At 48.4% G+C, this 15,542-nt stretch overlaps 2 protein-coding genes across 3 annotated transcripts in view; both read right to left on the reverse strand.

The window, feature by feature from the left end:
• Nucleotides 1–40: 40 nt before the first annotated feature.
• Nucleotides 41–4,104, reverse strand: C15H6orf136 (chromosome 15 C6orf136 homolog). Its single transcript, XM_046639945.1, has 6 exons — nt 3,818–4,104; nt 2,080–2,484; nt 1,454–1,542; nt 1,073–1,273; nt 415–484; nt 41–336 (listed from the first exon to the last, which is right to left on the reverse strand). The coding sequence occupies exons 1-6, from the start codon at nt 3,887–3,889 to the stop codon at nt 223–225; spliced, it is 951 nt and encodes a 316-aa protein (XP_046495901.1). The 5' UTR covers nt 3,890–4,104; the 3' UTR covers nt 41–222.
• A 190-nt stretch (nt 4,105–4,294) lies between these two features.
• The window catches only part of ATAT1 (alpha tubulin acetyltransferase 1), a 13,474-nt gene continuing 2,226 nt past the window's right edge, over nt 4,295–15,542 (reverse strand). Inside the window, exons 7-13 of one of the 2 annotated variants that reach the window (XM_046639944.1) lie at nt 10,051–10,096; nt 9,864–9,932; nt 8,271–8,342; nt 7,854–8,097; nt 5,123–5,202; nt 4,987–5,029; nt 4,295–4,621 (exon numbers count right to left, since the gene is read on the reverse strand). In XM_046639944.1, the coding sequence (XP_046495900.1) occupies nt 4,447–4,621; nt 4,987–5,029; nt 5,123–5,202; nt 7,854–8,097; nt 8,271–8,342; nt 9,864–9,932; nt 10,051–10,096 (729 nt within the window). In that variant the 3' untranslated portion in view covers nt 4,295–4,446. Of the gene's footprint in view, nt 4,622–4,986; nt 5,203–7,853; nt 8,098–8,270; nt 8,343–9,863; nt 9,933–10,050; nt 10,097–15,542 lie in introns of both variants that reach the window. The other variant, XM_046639943.1, reaches the window with a different exon arrangement.

Genomic DNA, 15,542 nt, shown 5'->3' on the forward strand with positions numbered 1-15,542 from the left:
ACTTTTAGGATCCAGAGAAACTGACATGGAAATTCTCTCATATATTCACTTAAACTTTATTATTTACAAGTTAAATTACACAGCAGCTTTACACAGCATGAGATGGAAAGGAAGGAAAGAGAGAGAAGAGGGGAGGAAGCTGACTCCTGAGATTCTTGGCCGCCTCCACCTCCTCTTGTGCGTAGCAAAGTCTTCAGTGCTGTCTCCACCCCCGTTCCTGGATCAGGCCTCGGAACACAGGTGTAAATTGGGTTCTGGCTCTGACAGCCCCAGAGTCACCAGGGCTCCCACTAGCAGCTTCTTCACAGGTGTTGGGGGTGAGTGTGAAGGCATCAGCTGCAGGGAGAAAGGTTAGTGGCAACTGGTGGGATGTTCCACCCCTTGCCCCCACCCCCATCCAGTGAAAGGACTCACTTTGTCTAGGCGGTGGCGACAAATGAGGCCGTCGGAATTCAGGTAGAAGGTGGAATAGGCATCGTAGGTCCTGGTGAAGGGAGGAGGTGAGGGTGACTGGTCCCAAAGTTTAAGTCAAGTATTTGTTTAAACTAGTAGTTCCTGAGCTTTGCCATAGATTAGATCACCTAAGGAACTTTACAAATCCCTGATGCCCAGGTTGCACGCTGTCCCTAGTAAATCATGTCTGGCACCAGTATTTTTTAAAGATCCTTAGATGATTCTACTGTGCAGCAAAGTTTGGGGACCACTGGTTTGGGCCATGCCTAACAACTTCTTGGGAGTCTACTCTGTGCCAGAAATTTACCAGCTACTTTACCTAAGGTTGTGGGGCTCACCTTAGAAAAGAGCAATTTTCATTTGTTCACTAAGTATTTGAGTACCTACTATGTGCCAGGTAACGTACATAAAGAAACTGAGTTCAGAGGTTTCCTAACATACTCAAAGTCCCTGTTTTTATTATATTAAAGTAGACTGAAACAAGATCCCTGCCCTCAAGGAACCTGCACTCAAGTCAGGGCAGATCAAGGACTGTCTGGGAGACTAGACCATCAGATTCCTAAAAAGGTAAGATTAGGAAATTGATTGTAGTGTGGGTCCTTTCTCATTTCTCCCTCACCGGTAAAGCTCTTCCTTGTCACGCTTGTAGAAACGTAGAAAGAGCAGGTGGATGGGCAGCCCCACGAGCCGCCAGCGGGCTTGCAGGGTCCAATTCTCAGGGTGACGGGTCAGCTGTAGAACCTCCAACCGAAGTTGTGCAAAATAGTTCCAGGCCAGGAAGCGGCAGAGGGTTAGGGACAGAATGTACCATGTCCTGCCCCTGTAAAGAAGGGATGGGAAAGAAAGCTCATGATGGCAGAATCAGAAAACCAAACTGGCCTCTGTTCGAGGAATGGGAACAGTTGTGAGGAGCAGGACCTTCTCCAGTTAGTGAAAAGGGTCAGGTATATAGCACTGGGTCCTTTTCCTCCCCAAGGCGTACCCGTGCCTGGATTCTCACTTGGTACGTATGTTCAGGACCTCATTGATGAATTCCACATCCGATGAGTAGAGAGTGTAGTCATGGGAGTGAAGGAAGAGATTGGGGAGCTAGGTGGAAGAAGGAGGCATCAGCCCAGTGGGAAAGAAAAGGTGATTCTATTCCTTAGTTTTCTATTTTTAGTGTCTCTTTATTCCCCTCCGAGTAAAAGGTCATCTCATCCCATGTTTAATTTCCCTTAAGCCAAACTGAGGAGCATTTTCCCCTTGGGAAATGTTTCTTTTTTCTTTTTTTAAAGATTTTATTTTTTTTCCTTTTTCTCCCCAAAGTCCCCCAGTACATAGTTGTATATTCTTCGTTTGGGTCCTTCTAGTTGTGGCATGTGGGACGCTGCCTCAGTGTGGTATGATGAGCAGTGTGCCATGTCCGCGCCCAGGATTCGAATCAACGAAACACTGGGCCGCCTGCAGCGGAGCGCGCGAACTTAACCACTCGGTCACGGGGCCAGCCCCGGGAAATGTTTCTAATATATTTCTATGCCTGCCACATGGTTCCAAGAAAGAATCCAGTTGAACTAACCCCTCTATTTCCAAGTATTACCTATGTTCCTTCCCACTGTGGATGAAGGCCACTTCCAACTGACTTACCTCATGTCTCAGTCTCTCATACATGACAGCCAGGTGTTCTTCCATACTCGGATCTCCCGATGGAGTGGCAGGGGAAGGGCAGGCTGTCCCAGGGGCTCGGAAAGGTATCAAAGCCCCAGGATAGGGGCAGGGAGGTCCCTCAAATAGGCTTCTAAGCCCATCTAGGCAGCCACTATGCAATTCAGGTCCTGGTCCCTCCTCCCCCTTTCCTGGAGGGAGAACCACCCATGGTGAGCTGAGGGCCTTGATCTGAGGGAGAGGTAGTGGGGGAGCCGGGGGAAGCAGCCGAGGTGGGGGAGGTGGGGGTGGGGGAGACCAGAGGAGGAGAGGAGAAGCTGGAGAAATGGTGGTTGTGGAGTGGGGCCAAAGGGGTGGGAATGGTAGAGCCCGTGGAGAAAGCTGGTCCTAAGGAGGAACAAAAGGGAAAAAGATAAGAATTCAGCTGCGTAATGCCCCTTCATCCAAACTCTGCTCCTTAACATGCTTCCAATTCCACTTGCTCCTTCTGACAGGAGAGATGGAATTAAAGGAAAAATGGGATGGGTTCATCTCCATCTCTACTGAAAACAGGTTAACAGTACAAGTACTTCCCCAAAACATCAGCAAATACTTTTACATTTGTTTAAGATTTCAACATTGTTTAGGGACAGTTCCACCTCTCTTATAGCAAGAATCACAAGAATACATATTTGAAGGATAAACGAATGAATAACAGGTTTTATTGTACTGCGGATGAAATGATGTGGCCTGGAACACAACTTCACGATTAAGTGTGTGAGGCAGATGTTGTATAGAGAAAAGAACATCCAGCTGGAACTAGGAGACGCTTCTTTGAGTTCCAATTCTATCATGTAACCTTAGGCACTCCCATTCTCCATGCCTGTTCCCTATAAATGTTCTCTTATAAATGAGGATGATGAAGCCACGCTGAGTTATTATGAGAACTATATGAGATAAGTGTAAATAAAACTTTGAGACCTATAAAGTAGTATATAAATGTAAGCTATTATCATTTCGGGCCCCTCAAATGACACAAACAAGCCCAGGAGACTGTAAAAGGCTGGACTTCATTCTCTCTGCTTTACCGACGTTGAAACTGCGATGAGGGCGAGGTCACCCAAGGCCAGGCCTGACCCAAGACCCTCCGCTCCCAAGGAACCGCCCGGGGTCTCCCGGAAAGGCGGGCGGCCGCGCGGGTACCTCTGTCCCCGACGGTGTCCCTGAGGCGCCGTCTCCGCCGGGGGCGTGGCCATCTTGCCCGCCCGGGCGCAGGGCCCCGAACCGGGTCCAACTGGGCCCGCCTTCCTGCCGGGACCGCTATCCGGTGCAAGATGCGCGGGCTGCAGAGCGCGGCTCGCAGGTCTGTTTGGTCGCGACCAGGGAATTCCGGGGCGGCGCCGCGGCGGGCTGCGAACCTCTCCGCCCCCTGCCCTTCAAATCACCTCCAGGCGCAGGTAACCGCCGGGACGCGGGCGAAATGCGAACGCGCCGCCCCAGCTTCCACCCCGCCTGCCCACGCCGGGGAACCACAGTCCCGACGCACCAAGGCCCTCAGGGCCGCCCTCGCGCGCCCGCGACCCTGGTCCCCTCCACGCGCCGCCCGGCACAGGTGGGAAGGGGCGGTGGGACGTCATTGCGCCTGCGCGGAACGGGGCGCGCGCTCCGCCCCACGCGCCGGCTCTGAGGAGGGTCTCTCCCCGCCCCCTCTCCTCCCCGCCCGCTTCCCCTCTGCTCTCACCTGGGGGAGCGCCTGGTAGGCACGGAGGCAGGGGCCGAGACGCCGGGCCGCCCCTCGGCCGGGCTGGTACATGATCTTCCGGGAGTGGAGAGAGCGCCTCCCGAGTCCGGCCTCCGGCCTCCTCACAGGGGTGAGCACGCCCTGGAGCCGGCTTCTTGAAGGGGAAAGGAGGGGGGGTGAGGGGCTGAGGGGAGGCAAACGGAGATGTTGCGCGCTTGCGCACTGCAGGTTCCAGGGAGGCGAAGAGGCGATCGGGCTGCAGTCAGTGCGCCTGCGCTCGTCTGAGCGGAGGCTGCCTCAGAGCGCTTGCGCAGTAAATTAGCGGTCCAAGCACCGCTCTCAACTCTGCGGCGCTTGCGCAAAAAACTGGGCGATGATGGGGCTGAACCCGGTGCTACCAGAGTGAGGGGTGGGATTGAAATAATGACAATCAAGTTTTCCAGTAGCTCTCGTGATAAAAAATAAATACTTTTATTGTTCTGGTTAAAAATAAGATACAAATGATTTGGCGCTGATAAGAAAGCCTGTTGAATGAATGAATGAATACATCCATTATGAGAGGGGGCTTTGGCTGTCTCCTGTAGCGATAGAAATAATACTGACTTTGAAGGTGTGAGAGGGGGCTGCGGTCACCAAGGCCTAGTGCTGCGACGTTCCTGCAAGTTTCGAATGAACCTGGCGTTGAACACGTCCCCACCCATTGTCCAGGACTGGGCTGGTGGGGCCTGGGCCTGTGGCGGAACTGTGTGCATGGGTTCCTCCCCAGACCCATCCTGTGAGAAAACCTGCTCTTCATTGGCAGACCTGGTAGGTGGGAAGGAGATGGAGAGTGGGTTATAGGGGTACTAAAGTGGGAATTAAGATCATAGACTCTTCAAGGTCTTTTCTGGTCTTTCTGGCTCTTAATGCAGAGGACACACGATGGGGTATGAAGCTGGAACCATTAGTGCTATGTCCAAATTTGAAACCCCTCAGAGAGTGCTAAAGGGAAGCACCAGAGTTGAACCTATGGGGAAAGAGGCTTGTAGGATGTTAGCTAAAAGGATTTGTGGGAGGAGCTGGTGTCCAGTTCAAAGAGTAACATTTAGGAGGAGGAAGTAGCTGAGAGTGTTGTTAGGAAAGGAGTCAAAGGTGGTGTGAGGCTGATAGGGGAGGGGCTCAGACCTCACCTAGTCTCTGTTTCCTGTTCCCCCTGCTTCGATTCTTGGTTGCCTGTGGAAACACCAGGCATGTGATAGGAAAGCCGGAGCAGGTAGTGAATATGGCCTACTTGATTTGAGTGGGTAAGGAGGGATGAATACGTACCTGTGTTGGGGGATGAGGAATTCAACCCCCCATGGCGGCTGTAGCAGCAGCTTTGGGCTACCAGCCCTGGGGGAGTCCCCCTGCAGAAGAAATGGGGGATGATGGGGAAGAGGCTCCAGGATGAAGGATGAGTGGGTATGGAGGAATCAGAGGAGAGGAATAAAAGGAATAGCACAGGAACAAAGAGGAGGGGTAGTTATCCCTCCTAAGGGGTTTTAATCTAAGCTCTGCCCCAGAAAAGGAGACGGAGCTCATTTTATACTCTGAGATTTACTGGAGGAGTCCTGATTTGTTGCTTTATTATTTTTCGTTGAGGTAATGTGTTAAAAGTAAGGCCAAATGTGATCCAAATCATGTCATAAAAACAGACTCACATACAGGCAAAAAAGAATTTGTTAGACTGGGTGCGCCCTCATATTTGGTTTGGAAAACATGGTTACCTTAATTATAGGATACCTAAGACCAGAGGGAAATAGGGAGTGGCAAGGCCAAATTTAGGAAGAAAAGGAAGGGAGCCTTTGGAGGATAGGTAACTGTGTTAAACTTTCAACCTAGTAAGGGATTGTCTTGAGACAGAGATCCAAGGGTTTAGTGGGAGAGAGGGCAGAAAATCAGAATGGGAAGAGGAATCCAGGGAACAGATGGGAGGCAATTAGTGGATCCCAGAGAGGTTGGTAAATCTTGACATCTCAGCAAAGTCTGGCCTAGGGTGAAGGGTAGAAGTCACTGGGGAGAGCTGGAGGTTTCTGGAGGGAATGGGGGAGTAGATACAGAAGCCTACACAAAGGGATCCAGTGACTACATGAGGAGTCAGAATCTGCAGGAGAAGATCCAGCAATGAAAATGGGGATGGGTAGACGGCAGATCCTGCAAGGGGAGCTCTGAGACTCCTTGCGAGAAGATCTGCAGATCTCAGAGGTGAGAAAGATGAGAGGGACAGAAATCCTGAGATCCCAGGAAAATAAGGGGTGACGCACAAATGAGGCTGAGACCTTAAGTTTGTTTTTTTTTAGTGTTTTTTTTTCATTGAAAATGTCCATTTAAAAAACACAAAAGAATTCACACTTTATTCAGACAACACTGAGAGGGAGAAGAAAAAGGAGGAGTGAGTCGGGAGAGAGGGAGATCCTGCTCCCAAGGATTTGGGGAACACACTAGGCAGTGGAGGTACCTGGTCTACCACACACTCAGAGGGTAGGGAGGGGGTACGGAGCAGGGAAGAAGGTTCTTGCTAGGAGGAAAGAAAAAAGGAAGGCCAGAGGAAGAGTTCCCCCATCTTCTCAAGACAACCTCACAAGACAGGAAATATCAGCATCTAGCTACTGGGGAGGGATGGATGCAAGAGGGGATTCTAGGAGCTAATAGATCCTTGAGACTCAGGTTTATTTTCTGAAACATGGCTAAGAGTGATCCCACGGTGCTTGCTGGGATCTACTGCCAAGAAACAAACTCCTTCATAGAATCTGGATCTGGGGGAAGTGGCGGTGTCTCTAGAAGTGTGGCAAGTCTTTAGAGCCCCAAAGCAGACATCAGCTTGGAGGTTCCCCGATACATACGCATACACAAAACGTGGAAATTAAGAGTTTGGCAATGTTGAGTGGATCCCTTTGGGGAGCTGGTAAGTCCCTATCCTACCTAACTGGACTGCTCTGAAGCAGAGCTCATTGGTCAGCATCAGCAGGCTCAAAGGGGAAGGGTGGTAGGCAGCACAAAGCAGCATTAGAGCCACCAGCAGACACTGTAGAGGGAATGTGGGAGTTCTTCCATGGACAAGACTCCTTAAAAGGTTTCCCTGGCAGAGGAGGCCCTTGGACCTTCCACGGTGTTCTAGAATCTAACAGCAAGCAAGAGTGTGCTTCTCTGGATAATTAGCATGAGCCACCCAACCAAGGGGTCTGGCAGCGAATAGGGCTATCTGTTCAGAGAGGGTTCAGAGCCCAAGTTAGGAGAGAAGGGGTGCTTTCTATGGTAAGAAAAGCTACAAAGTATTAGGTTATCTGGGACCCTGACAACACAGTTGTCTAAGAAAGGGGAAGAGGGAATCCTATGGATTCTGTCAGGTTCCACTGGATCCTGGGGGACGTAATGGAAGAGTGGGTCTGGGGTTTTCAGGGAAAGGGGTCTTTGCCCCGCTAGGTCTCCCAGGGAGGAGAGGGGGTTAGCTGTCTATCAGTATCGACTCTCATCAGACCGGGGAAGGGAGCTATGGAAGGATGTTATGGACAGGAAGAAGGGAGAGGGAAAATGGGGGAGAGAGAAAAACAGAGAAGTCAGAGGTGAAGAGAAAGCTAGGGAGAGATATAAAGGAGATGCCCACTCTGCTTGCTGGGATGGACTCCTGCCACACAGGCCCTGACCTGGGCCAAGTGGCTCCCCAAACTGTCAGAGACACTGCCCCCTCCCAGCAATTATTAAGCCAAGATTTCCCCAATCTTAGAGGCTCAGCTCCCCTGCAACCAATGGATCTGTGTTCTTCTTACCCATCCTCCCAACTCTCACTTTAACTAGAGTCCCCAGACTCCATATAAAGTCCTATTCAGCTCCTTCACTGTAATTTATTTCCAGACCACGCCCACAAATATTTTCCAATATATTCTTCTCAAAAGGTTTCAGGACCTTCCAATCCACCTATCCTATTGCTTCCTGTCTCTGAGGGATTCAAATTGCCCTCTGCCATTTCTAACACCCTCTCTGACAGTCTTGAGTCTTCCTAACCCTCCAACTCTATTACCTGGTGCGGCGACGTTGGGCTGGGCTGCCCCCAGGGTCGGTAGCCAGCAGAAGGCGGGCGGTAGGGTGTGGGGGGCAGAGGCGCAGGGAACGCAGCAGCTCCTGCTCTGGTACAAAGGGACGGAGGGGACCCCGTTCTGGCGAGTTTCCCAGGCTGCTGGAGCGGGGGGGTGGGTGGGCTGGAGGTGTAGCACGGCGAGGAGCCCTGTTTAGGGGCCAAGGAGGCTCCACAGCTACCTTGAGAACTGGGGAGAGGGAGAATAAAGAGCAAGAGAGAGAAAGAAGAAAAAGGAGAAGGAAGGAAGAGGTCATGACAGCAAAGATTAGGGGTGAAAAAAGAAACCAGAGCCTTTAGAGAGAACTAATCCTTCCCCTGGGTTCAGGTTCCCCAGGCCCAGACACCCTACCCCAGTCTTACATTCTCGGTCACTAGAGGAGTATGGCTTAATGTCTCCCTCTGCTCTCTTGGGTGGCAGCTTCCTTGCTGGAGCTGGCAGTGGAGAGGACACAGGCAACGTAAGCATTAGGAGACATACTTTGTACCCCTCCTCCCGGCCACTCCCCCCACAACCCCAAACCTCTGCTCCCTGACACCACAGTTCCTCCCGGAGAAGGAGAGTTCAGCTCCATCGCAGAAGCAGCTCTGTGGCAATGCCATCACAACAAAAGGGAGTTCAGGGGGAATGCTGGAGCACTTTTAAGGAGAGCCAGAAGGAGTAGGCCAAATGCAGAGGTAGGGGGAAAAGATCCAGGGTGAGACTCCGGGGCCTGGGAGGTGCAGGAGAAGGGTGGCCAAGGGAGGCAAGCTCTTACTGTCAGTGGGTGCTGTCATGCCCCCCTGGGATTCGGGGGCAGTGGAATGGTCCCAGCTGGGCCACCGAGGACCCCAGGTCCCTCTAGATGAGATGGACAAAGCCCTTGGTTAATCAGGAATTACTGTGGAGAGGTCAGGGGAGGTTGGGGTGGGGCAGAACCTCTCCTTTCGGTACAAAGATGGGAAGAGATTTAAGTTTTATTAGGGGAAAAAAAAAAAAGGATGAGGAGAAAACAGACATCTGAAAAGGAGTTACCAGAGTAAATGGGAGGCTAACATATTGTCCAAAGTTCTGCCTGCCGTCTGCTCACTTCTCTACCTGTGCTCCCTCCCCTCCCCTCTCAAGAGGTTCTCTGTCATGTGTGGCAAATGAGAGCGTTCTCAGCAAATCCACGTAAGCTTTATCCACAGTCCCCTTCCCTGTGGACCGGAGTCCTCACCGTCCTTGTTGGCTCTCACTCTCTCACAGCCTGTAGGTAGGTGAGCAGGAGCGAGATGGGGAAGCCTTGGAAACCAAAGTGAGTCATGGATATGAACTGCCCCACAGTGCCTGACACTGGCTGAAGGAAATGACTGGTAACAGACTCTTCTTTGGGAAGAGCTGAGAGCTAGCCACAAAGCCAGCTCAGGAAGGCGGCCCTCCTGAGCAAGCATGCACTGCACGGCAGCAGCAGGCTGTGCTTCCCCACCTTTGGGAGGCAGTGAGGAAGAGCGAGGAGTGGGGCTCAGACTGGCAGGGAGTGTGTGTGTATGAGGGTGGAATGGGAAACCTGGGCAGCATTTCATTCCCTCCTAGGTTTGATGTCTCCAGATCAATTTGATTATTTGGTCGGAAATGTTACAAATTCTGAGCATTATCTTCTAAAACTAATATTTAAACTTTGAACTTTCATATTGCTATTCTATGACTCGAAACGAAAGGGATGACTTTCCCTCACAGAAACCTGAGGGGTTCACAAAGGAATGAGATTCTGTCATCAAACAGGCTCTCAATGAGCATGCTTAGTTAAAAGTCCTGACAAGTAGGAAATGTACTGAGGTCCCACAAGGGCAAAGGCAAATGGGTAACGACTGCTGGAGACTTGGGTTGCTTTAGAATTCTCCCAAACTGCCCACAGATCGCACTGTGCTCTCCGTGGCCTCCAGAGTAACTAGCCATCATGGCACTACAGTTCCGCCCATTCAATGCAGCTTTACCAGCGGGCGTAGGATCGACTGCAGCAGCACGAGAGTGTCGAGTTGCCCTCAGAGAGGGAGCAGGGGGCCCTGTGAGGAAGGAAGTGGTGGTGTCCCTCAGTGAGGGGGCCAGCAGGACCAAGAATCCACCTCTTTCCTTCCCCTCACCCCAACTACTTGACCAAACACACAAGGTGAGAAAACTTACGATGCTGATGGGCAAAGAAGCCTTCGAAGATCACAAAGTTGTTCACCTATAAGATGAAACAAGCAAGACAGAGTTGTCCATTCAGCCACTCAGAACATACTTGGGTAGAGAACCCTGTGTTAGAAAAACCACAGTTGGGGAGCTGGCCTGGTGGTGCAGCGGTTAAGTTCACACATTCTGCCTGGGGTTCAGCAGTTCGGATCCTGGGTATGGACCTATGCACTGCTTGTCAAGCCATGCTATGGCAGGCGTCCCACATAGAAAGTAGAGGAAGATGGGCACAGATGTTCGCTCAGGGCCAGTCTTCCTCAACAAAAAGAGGAGAATTGGTGGCAGATGTTAGTTCAGGGCTAATCTTCCTCAAAAAAAAAAAAAAGATAATAAAAAAATAAAAAGAAAAGAAAAACCACAGTGGGAGGAACAAAAGCCAGCCTTCCTGTCCTTGTTGGTAGATTTAGTCAAAAACTCAGATCCTGATAAGCTGATGCTAAAGTTGATTACAGAATTGCAAAGGACATCAAATAGCCAAAACAATCTTGAAAAAGAAGATAGGATTCACACTTCCTGATTTCAAAACTTACTACAAAGCTATGGTAATCAAAATATGTGTAGAGGCATATGGATAGACATATGGACTAAGGGAATGAATAGAGTCCAGAAATAAACCCATGTGTCTATGGTCAATTGATTTTCAACAAAGGAGCCAAGACCATTCAACAGGGAAAGAACAGTCTCTTTTAACAAACGGTGATTGGACAACTGAATATCTACATGCAAGATAATGAATTTGGACCTCTACCTCACATCATAGGCAAAAAATAACTACAAATGGATCAAAGACCTAAATGTAAGAGCTAAAACTATGCAACTCTTAGAAGGAATATAGGGGAAAATCTTTATGACCTTGCGTTAGGCAATGGTTTCTTAAATATGACACCAAAAGCACAAGCAACAAGATAAAAAAATAGATAAATAGGACTTCATTGAAAGTAAAAACTTTTGTGCTTCAAATGACGCTATCAAGAAAATGAAAAGACAACCCACAGAATAGGAGAAAATATTTGCAAATCATGTATCTGATAAGGGTGTTGTATCTAGAATATATCAAGAACTCTTACAAGTCAAGAACAAGGAACACAATTAAAAATGGGCATGGGGCCAGCCTCGTGGCTGAGTGGTTAAGTTCCTGCACTCCGCTGCAGCGGCCCAGAGTTTCACTGGTTCGAATCCTGGGTGCAGACGTGGCACCGCTCATCAGGCCATGCTGAGGTGGCGTCCCACATGCCACAACTAGAAGGACCCACGACTAAGAATATACAACTATGTACCGGGGGGCTTTGGAGAGAAAAAGGAAAAAATAAAATCTTAAAAAAAAAAAAAAAAAACTGGGCATAGGCCTTGGGGCTGGCCCGGTGGCGCAGCGGTTAAGTTCGCACGTTCCGCTTTGGCGGACCGGGGTTCGCCAGTTCAGATCCCAGATGAGGACATGGTACTGCTTGGCAAGCCATGCTGTGGTAGGCGTCTCACATATAAAGCAGAGGAAGATGGGCATGGATGTTAGCTCAGGGCCAGTCTTCCTCATCAAAAAGAGAAGGATTGGCAGCAGATGTTAGCTCAGGGCTAATCTTCCTCAAAAAAAAAAAAAGGGCTTAGGACTTGAATAAGCATTTCTCCAAAGATGATATACAAATGGCCAATAAGCACTTGAAAAGATGCTCGAGCACAACTAGAAGGACCTACAACTAAAATATACAACTACATACTGGGGGGATTCGGGGAGGAAAAAAAGCAGGGAAAAAAAAAGATTGGCAACGGTTGTTAGCTCAGGTGCCAATCTTTAAAAAAAAAAAAAAAAAGATGCTCAACATCATTAGCCATTAGGGAGACGCAAATCAAAACCACAAAGAGATACCACTTAACACCCACTAGGATAGGTCTAACAACAACAACAACAACAAAAAAATAACAAATGTTGGTAAGGAAGCTGAGAAATTGGAATCCTAATACTGTTGGTAGAGGTGTAAAATGTTGCAGTCATTGTGAAAAAACAGTTGCTCAGTTCCTCAAAAAGTTAGACGTTGAATTACCATGTGACCCAACAATTCCACTCTTAGGTACATATCCAAGAGAAATGGAAATATATGTCCAAACAAATTGATATATCCATATAATGGAATACTATTCAGCCATAAAAAGGAATGAAGTAGTGACACATGCTACAACATGAATGAAGTCCCTGAACATTGTGAAAGGGAAAGCCAAACACAAATGCCACATATTTTATGATTCCATTTATATAAAATGTCCAGAGTAAGCACATCCATAGAGAGAGTAGAGATTAGTGGTTGATAGGGACTGGGGGAAGAGGAAGAGGGAGTGGCTGCTTAATGAATACTGGGTTTCCTTCTGGGTGATAGAAAGGTTCTGGAATTAGACATGGTGATAATTGAACAACATTGTGAATATCCTAAAAACCACCTAATTGTATATTTTAAATAGTTAAAATAGTGAATTTTATCACAAAAACAAAAAACTCAGTCCCTACTTTTAAGTTCTCCAGGACCCAAGCTCATAGAGACACAGTGTACAAAACATCAAGGAGGGTAAGGCCTCCAAACTGTCAAAACAACTTCAAAACACATGAAGAAGGCCAAATGGCTCAAATATACAAATACTGAGAAAAACAAAGATTTAAGCAGGGTTCACACAGTGGGGCCAGTCGAGGAAGACATGCTGAAGGATGGGCGGGTCACTTTGATAACGAGTCATGGATAGAGTGATTTCATTGTATCATCACATTCAATTTGGCCACCACCACAATCTTTGGAGTCACTACAGTCATGTGTTGCTTAACGACAGGGATACATCCTGAGAAATGCGTTATTAGGCAATTTTGTTGTTGTGTGAACATCACAGAGTGTACTTATACAAACCTACATGGTATAGCCTACTACACACCTAGACTACATGGTACTAACCTTATGGGACCCCCATCATATATCTGGTGTGTCATTGACCAAAACATCGTTATGCGGTGCGTGATTGCATTTTAAAGAAGAGTAAAAAAAGGCTTGGAGACATGACTTGCCCAAAGCCAAGTAGCTACAAATGGCAGAGCTTGGCCTCAAGCCCCTGACTCCTGATTCTGGCTGTAGCGTTTCAGCTAGGAATACAGTGTAGTCATTAAGAGTGGGCTATGGGTTCAAATTTGAGCTCCACCACTTACTAGCTATGTGAAGTTGGTCAAGTCACTAATCTGTATCTACCCAAAAAGAGCTCAATAATAGCACCTACCTCAAAGAGATGTACAAGGATGCACTGAGAGGATGCATGCAGATACCACACAGAGCTCATGGAACAGTCATTGCTTGCACTCTACGCTGCTCTGGTCCTACACGTTACCTGGGTAATGCATTTGACGTCAAATCCTATGCTCCCTCCACTGCTCTCTGCTGCCTCTTACTGGAAAACTGTACCGTGAGAGGGCATTCTAAGCAGACTCTGCCTATCTCCTGTCTTGATCCTGCTGTAATGTCTACCAGCCCATCCTCATCCTCTCCCAACAAGCACATGCCCAGCATTTCAGCCACACAAAACTGCTTGCAGTGCCCTGAAAGGTAGTTTAATAGCTCTCTGCCTTTGCTCATGCTGGCTCCTCTACATGAAAAGCACTTCAGCCCACCCACTTATGTCCTCCTGATAAACACTAACGTTTCAAGAATAAACATAAGTCAAGCCTTTCTTTACTCAACCCAAACCTAAACGTAGTGCTCACCACCACGTCCTTAAGCCACCTGTGTAAGCATGTCAATCAAATCTTGTTACAATGGATTAACTGTCCATGCTCCTATCCAAGCTAACTTGTCAATTAAATCCCAACCCCTCCCACCCACTCAAGGACACTGCGACAGCAATTCTCCCCACTTTCTCTGACATCATCAAATTTTCTCTCTACTGAATCATTCTTAGGCTATTAGTTCTTCCAAATGAAAACAATCAATCCTTTCTTGATCCACTTCCCTCTCCAGCTCTTACTGTATTTCTCTGTTCCTCTTAAAGCAGCATTTATAAGACTGGCCTATTCTTGCTGTCTCGAGCTCCTAGCTTCTCAATCTCCTAAACCCACTCCATCCAGGCTTCCACCCACCACTGCACCAAAACTGCTTGTCAGGATCACAAGTGGCTTCACGCAGCTAAATCCGACAGTCACTTCTCAGACGTCTTCTTACTTCACTCATCAGTAGCATTTGACTCAGTAAGCTATTCCTTCCTCGAGGAAACACTTTCTTCACTGGTCTTCCAGGTCACCTTTCTTGCAAGTTTTCATCTACTTCACCAATCCTTGGTCGGATTTGCTGGTCCTGCTTTTTCTCCCTGACTTCTTAAAAGAGTGCCCAAGTGCCAAGGGCTCAAGTCCTTGGACCACTTCTCTCTCTGTACTCACTCCTTGGTGATCTCATCCTGTTTCCCTGCTTCCAATACCCTGTGTATGCTGAAAACTCTCCATCCCAAACCTCTTCTCTGAACTCCAGAGACGGACCTGTCTACTCAACCTGGACTCATCACAGACATCTCCAGTCAGCATCTTCAAAACAGAATCCTACTATTGCCACCAAAGCTGCTCCACCTACCATCTCAGTTAATGCAATGCCATCCTTCCAACTGCTCAGGCCAACTTTGGGATCATTCTTAACTCTCTCCCTCTTTTTCTCCACATACAATCTATCAGGAAATCTTACTTGCTTTAACTTCAAAATATTTAAAATTTGACCACTCCTTACCATCTCTACTGCCACCATCCTGGTCTGAGCCACCACTATTTTTCATCGGGATTGTTGTTTCCTAACTGGTCTACTTGCTTCTACTCTTGCTCTCCTACTGCCTGTTCTTAAGAGACAAAGTGGTCTTGTTAAAACCTAAGTCACATCATATCATCCCTCTGCTCAGACCCCTAGGATGGTGCTCCTCTTTTCACGTAGAGTAAAAGTTAAAGTCTCTGCAACAGCCTATAAGGCCCCAAATGTCCTTGCTCCCCCATTACCGCTCTGATCTCATCTACCACACCTACTCCCCAACTCATGCTGCTGGAGCCACACCAGCCAATTCACTCTTCCAGGCACACTCTGCCTCACGCCCTTTGCACCAGCCGTTCCCTCTGCCAGGGATGCTCTCCCTCCAGACATTAGTCGGCTCTTATTCACACCTCCTTTAAGTTATTGCTCAAATAACACTCTCAGTGCGGCTCCTCTGCTTATCCCATTTAAATTTGCAATCCACACACTCCCTTCTCCACCATGGCACTCCCAAGTCCTCTCACGGCCTCTCATTTTTCCAGAGCACTCATCGTCAACTGTAGTACATACTTATTTATGTTTGTCTGTCTCCCCAACTAGAATATAAGCCCCACAAGGGCAGAGACTTTGATCTGTCTTGTTAAGTATTCCTAGGGCCCAGTACAGTCCAATGTGCTCAGTAAGCATTTGTTGAATGAA

This window comes from Equus quagga, chromosome 15, assembly GCF_021613505.1.
Source record: "Equus quagga isolate Etosha38 chromosome 15, UCLA_HA_Equagga_1.0, whole genome shotgun sequence".
Lineage (NCBI taxonomy): Eukaryota > Metazoa > Chordata > Mammalia > Perissodactyla > Equidae > Equus > Equus quagga.